This window comes from Ipomoea triloba, chromosome 14, assembly GCF_003576645.1.
Source record: "Ipomoea triloba cultivar NCNSP0323 chromosome 14, ASM357664v1".
NCBI lineage: Eukaryota > Viridiplantae > Streptophyta > Magnoliopsida > Solanales > Convolvulaceae > Ipomoea > Ipomoea triloba.
Window position 1 is genome coordinate 5,044,553 of NC_044929.1, and position 6,175 is coordinate 5,050,727.

General features: G+C 35.4%; 1 protein-coding gene across 1 annotated transcript; it reads right to left on the reverse strand.

Moving 5' to 3' along the window:
- Positions 1 to 4,671: 4,671 nt before the first annotated feature.
- LOC116004804 (superoxide-generating NADPH oxidase heavy chain subunit C) lies at positions 4,672 to 5,781 on the reverse strand. The gene has a single exon (XM_031244974.1). The coding sequence runs from the start codon at positions 5,779 to 5,781 to the stop codon at positions 4,672 to 4,674; it is 1,110 nt and encodes a 369-aa protein (XP_031100834.1).
- Between the last annotated feature and the right edge of the window lie 394 nt (positions 5,782 to 6,175).

Sequence of the window (6,175 nt, forward strand, 5' to 3'; positions counted from 1 at the left end):
ATATAAATTGTGTTTCTAAATTTTGAAAATTTATGAATACAATACATAGTTATCACAAATTATAAATTTTTAAAAGGTAAATTATAAACATTTAGACTCAAATCTACCTTACAAGATTGACTCGGGCTTACAAAATAATTTGCCTTTAGCAAGTCATCAACCAATTCTTCCTCTAAAATGCCAGCCAAATGCTGGTCCACGGTAACCAAATTGCAAGTTCAAAATCCAGCCCACACATGCCGTCCAGACAACCAATCGTTATATCGTGGACCAGGGTCCACATTGTACTGTGGACCCTGGTCCGAAACGACGTCGTTTGATGTTAGTGGACGCGAATGCAAATGGCTTTAGCAAATTCATTTTTTATAATACACAGAATCCTTGTCTAGAATACACAGAATGACTTGATGGAATACACAGAATATTGATACAACTATACAGAAATCATCATCCTAACATTGTCACAACTACCTCTAACATGAATACACCGAACCATAGTCAACAATAAATAGAATGTCTTCAAAGAATACACAGAATATTAACACAAATGCACAGACCGTGCAAAACGCGAAACGTGATTTCCAAAAAAAAAAAAAACAAATCATTAATTAAAATGACAGAACGACGTCGTTTTGGTACGGGGTGCACAATGCATTGTGCACTCTAGTCCACGATATAAATTGCCCAGACAACAAAGAAGGCAAATTATGCTATGGACTCGGGTCCACCTTGCAAGGTGGACCCAAGTTTATGTTCACAAATTTAGAACTCTATATTCACAATTTCATATCTCAATATACAAAATTACATTACTCAATATTCACAATTTTGTTATATAGATTCAAAAATTGTGTTATATTGTTGAACATAGATTTATGAAATTGTGAAAGTAGAACTATGAAATTGTAAACATGCTATGAAATTGTGAACATGAAGCTATGAAACTGTGAACATGAAATTATGAAATTATAAATATGAAGTTATAAAATTATGAACACAGAGTTATGAAATTGTAAACATGAACCCGGGTCTGTCTTGTAAGATGGACCCGGCGCAAGACAGACCCGGGTCCATGTGAACAAAGAAGGCTCCAAGCCAAAATCTTCTATTTTACCGATCCGGCCCAGATCTCAGTAGCCCAACTTCTCCATTAAAATCTCTCTGTTTCTTGTGTTTTACTAGAGAAGAAACCCTCCGAACTGTGCTGTCTGACGAGATTGGACTCATTTTTCATCTACTGTTGCTTCTCCATTCCCGTAGCACAAAACCCATTCCCGGAGCTTCATGAACCAAATGCTTTATGTCCCAGTTCCCGTTCCCATCGCCGAAACTCCTCCGTCGCCGGTAGATAAATAAATAAATACTGAAAAGTAGACGCTGCGTAAATTTCCCATCTTTCTCGGCCGGCGAAAGTTCATTCTTTCCTCCATCCCAGAAACGTATCGATTAAGAAATGCTGTCCTCTTTAAGTATAAAATTCTTAATTTCTTATTGTTTCTCAGTGTATTTCCGGAAACAATGGCCAATTTGTCGCCGGCGGTTCATGAACCAGACCCGTCATTTTTTTTCTGAATCAACCAGAAACAATAGCCAATTCGAAGCCGGAGTTTTTTTTGTTTTTTTGTTTGTTTGTTTTTTTTTTTTGTTTTTGTTTTTGTTTTTGTTTTTTTTTTTCTGACGCAGTATATTTTGATTTATTTCTCTCGAACCAGATGCCGTCGTTTTTTTTCTGAATCAACCGGAATCAATGGTCAATTCCATGTCGTGCTCGGAGAATGAAACAGAAGAATAGAATAGAAGTAAAAGGACAAAATTGTATTTTATTCTTTAAAATTTTTACAACTATAATATAAAATAAGTTTTTAAAAATAAACATTTCCTTTATCAAATGAAAAATTCTATATAGACTCACTTTTTACTCGCCACTTAATGAATTATAGACGCTTTTCATGAAATTTACATAATAAAAATATCTTATCATTATCATTATCATTATTTATCACTTCATAGAATAAAAGTGAGAATAAAATTTGAGAGTATAGAACTCTTATCAAACACAAATTGAAAAGTAGGTAGTCAATCTTTTTTAGAGTTTATTACTGAAATGGTCCCTTGACTATTGCGAAATTATCATTTTGATCCTCGACAATTTTTCTTACTCAATTAAGTCTCTCGACTTTGAAAAATTTAACCAATTTGGTCCTCTATTTATTTTGGTGTTAAACAATCGTTAAATCGGGACCAAATTTGTAATTTTGCTATAGTTAAAGGACCATTTCGGTAATTAATTTATGACTGAAATGATCCCTTGACTATAGTGAAATTACCAATTTGGTCCCGATTTAACGAATATTAAACGATAAAATAAACATAGGATCAAAATGGTTAAAATTTTCAAAGTCGAGGGACTTAATTGGACAAGAAAAATTGTCGAGGACCAAATTGGTAATTTCACTATAGTTGAGGGACCATTTCGGTAATAAACTCTTCTTTTTTATTCTCTAGAATTTTATCCAGTATAGAAGTAATGTCCATCATCCTAGGGGCCGTTTGGTTCACGGAATCTCAAATTACCTTAGGGAATGTTAGATTCATGTGTTTGGTTAAAACTGAGGAATATAATGTAATATAAACCTGTTTGGTTTATTAGTTATCTTTTGTGTTATACTAAATTTTTTTTTTTACTTTAATACTTTTAACATATTTATTACATGATTAAAAATATTAACTAATTAAAATCTTGAACTTGAGAAATAAAATTATTTTATAAGCTAACATGATGTAATAAAAATAAAATAAAATATATAATTACAAAAATAATTAAATATAATATATATAATAAACTAACATAAAAAATATATTATTATAAATTATAATAATTACAATTAAAATGTTAAAATTTGTAAATATCCAAGATAATCTTACATAACCTTAGAAAGGTAAGGGAATCACATTCCCTTCAAAATCCTATGTGGAGGGTAAGTTTCATTACTTAGGAAATGTTATATTCCCTTATGAAGATGAACCAAACATATGAATGTTAGCTTTGAAATGTCACATACCCGTAGTTATGTTGTATAACTTGAACCAAACGCCCCCTAAAAGTCTTCTTCAAATCTTCCAGTTCTTTAGTTAGTTTTCCTTCTCAGATACGAATATGATTGATCATGTCGTCTTTCATAGCAATTTCAGCATTCAATTTCTTCAATGAATATTCATAAATCTGAATTATACCATTCAACGTCATATTTGCTTTCAAAAATATGTCCCACATAGCAAGGGATTTAGCATAATCTTTCTCCAGTTGACTATGACTTTCTTTCCGTTTCAAGATTGTAGTACATTCGAATTGAATGTGACTAAAACCTTTCACATTCACAATATCTAATACTTTTGTTTGTTTTTTTTTTAGAACGTAGTATCTGTTCATCCATGTGAAAGTGTAAACCAGGACACCGGGTACTACTAAACCACAAGGTGACAGCTAATAATACCTTTGTTAGGATTCATATAATTGTTTTAAGATATTTAATACAAGGACGTTGGCCTGTGAAATCAGCTAGGTTTATTCTGGATTTGCTCAAAGAATGCTAAGAGCAATGCTGAACTATGACCAATTTCCTTTATACTTAGGTTTTTTTTTTTTTTTTGAAAGTAAACGTAGCTATTCCATTAATTCATAACATAAAACGTTTACATTGATGTAAACTATTCCTTACAGTCAGACATAGAAACAACTTTTCTAATTATGCTATAGAAAACTTGAATCGCAGACTGTTTCATAACTAGGAAGCTATGTTCTTTCAGGGAACTTAAAGCTTCATCAAAGATCTGGGTCTTCGTCATAATTCTTTTTTGCTCACCCAGGATAAGATCAACACTTGCCGAAACCAAACTAAACGATTTATGTTAATGAAAATGAAAAGCTCGTGAAAGTAACGAGATGAAAAATGCTCGTGAAATAACAAGAGGAAAACACAATAATAGAGAAAATAAAAAGTGGGTAAAGTCAAAGTAGGGTTGGGAGTTCAAGACTACCAACACAAACCCCAATACCTACCTACTATTATTTTATTCAAAGGGAAATTAAAGAAAACTGAAGAAGAAGATCTGTGGCGGTGGTTGGAGGCGGACGGAGCTGTGATGATGGTTGGAGCGGAAGAAGAGCGAGAGCAAACGTAAAAGGTAACCAAAACCGCCGGCTCAAAGCTCCATTAGAGCTTCGGCCGGAGGCCGACGGTGGAAGACGAAGTTGAGCAGGAGAGAAAGGCGTTTGGTTTTAGAGAGCTTTATACTTAATTTTTATTTGTCTAATATTGAGAAAAAGCAATGCTAACATAGGCATAAAATGATAAAATCTCATATGCAAAACTGAGCAGAAATTCAGAAAAAATAAAAAAACAACAAAGAAATCATAATTGAATTTGACATTAAAAAAATTAAAATCAAGAGAACATTCATACAATGTGATGTGATATATGCATATATACCAAAGTAAGGTCAGCCAGATAGTTTAATTTATCAATCTGTCCTAAATTCAAAATTACACAATCTTTCATGTTCTAATCTCCAACTCTACCTGATATGCTTTCAAAATCTCTTTCAATGATGCCCATTCACTTATCTTTCTCCACAATCCTGTATATATAAATATATATTCATTCCCTGGGTTCAACTCAGACTCCAGCTTGCATCAAACAATCGCAAGATTTGGTCTTTCTCTGCCTTTCCTTTCTTCTTTTTCTTCACAATCTTCCCTCTGGAAATCTCCCCTCCTTTGGCCTCAAACACCATGGGTTTAACCCGCTGATGATCCTCCGGGGCGCTGTGTTTCTTCATTTTCCCATCGTCTTCAACGGGAGTTTCTCCTTTTTCCTGCAACACGTCGTCGGGTGGCTCCCCTTCCGCCTCTTCTTTCACCCCTTTGGTCAGGATTTCCTTGTAGCTACACTTGCCACTCCCGACCGAATCGGTCATGCTGGGCAGCCACGAATCGATCAAGAAAGACGTATCCGTGTTGTCTGTTACAGTGCTCCCTGAGGTTGAACTCACGGGGCTGGAGATCAGATCGGTTTCCATGGATTGCATCGAGAGGTTCGGGACGACGAGGCTGCTGTAGCTCGTGGTGGGCTCTGATTCAGAATCGGCCGAATTTGTTGGACAGATGTCCTCGGATAATGGAACATGTTTTTGATCCTCTGGGGCGAAACAGGCCGCCTTCTTGTCTGTTGGTTCTGCAGATTCTTCTGAATTATTGAGGTTGTTGTTGTTGTTGTTCTGGTCGAGGTTGTCGTTATTATTGCAACTCATATCAATTGTTATCTCTTTCTCCCGGGTGGGATTAGACCCCCAGTGAGTAAGAGCAGAAATCAAGAAATTCAACCAGGCTATCAAATGAACCAAAGCCCAATCAAGAAATGGGACTTGCTGCATTATGATGGGGAATTTGTCTAATCCATCTTCAACTTTTCTTGGGAGGAACAATGTGGCACAGGCAAGCTCCTCAATCTTGTCAAACAGGCGAGCAGAGGGCGGGAAAACAACCTCGGCAATCCTCTCGGATTTGAGGATATAATCATCGAGTGATCCCAGGAATGAAAGCCATCGAATCTCTAAGTCATCTATGGAGGGAAGCGCGGTGGCGCAAGTAGAGAAAAATGCCAATTTCTGGGACATTGATGATACTATAGGCCCCTTCAACTCCACCATTCTTCTGCAGATAATGTGGGCAATTGCTAAGAATGCAGCTCCACATGTCTGCAACACACGAATCCGCGTCATTTTCTTGATTTCGCCTCTTCGATTCGATCTTCTGTTTACTGAATGATGGATGATATGATATGATATGATCAGCTACCTGTGTATAGTATAGGAAATGAAACCAGAAACTCAGAACCAAATAAATGCATGCAAGAAATTTTTAGTTATCCAAAGGAAATGCTTCAATTCATTCATGGCATTGAAAAATTTCAGATCCTTAATTTTCTTCTGAGAAACCTGTGGTTTGTGCATTTATACAAGTAGGAAGCAAGGGAAAATGATAATGGAGGGACAATATGAATAGTGGCTCTTGTGGCCTAAATTTGAATTTGACTGTTACAACACTTTTGACTCAGGTTTGCCTCTCCACAAACGGAGACAAATATGCGTTTATTATAGCTTTATTATTATTATA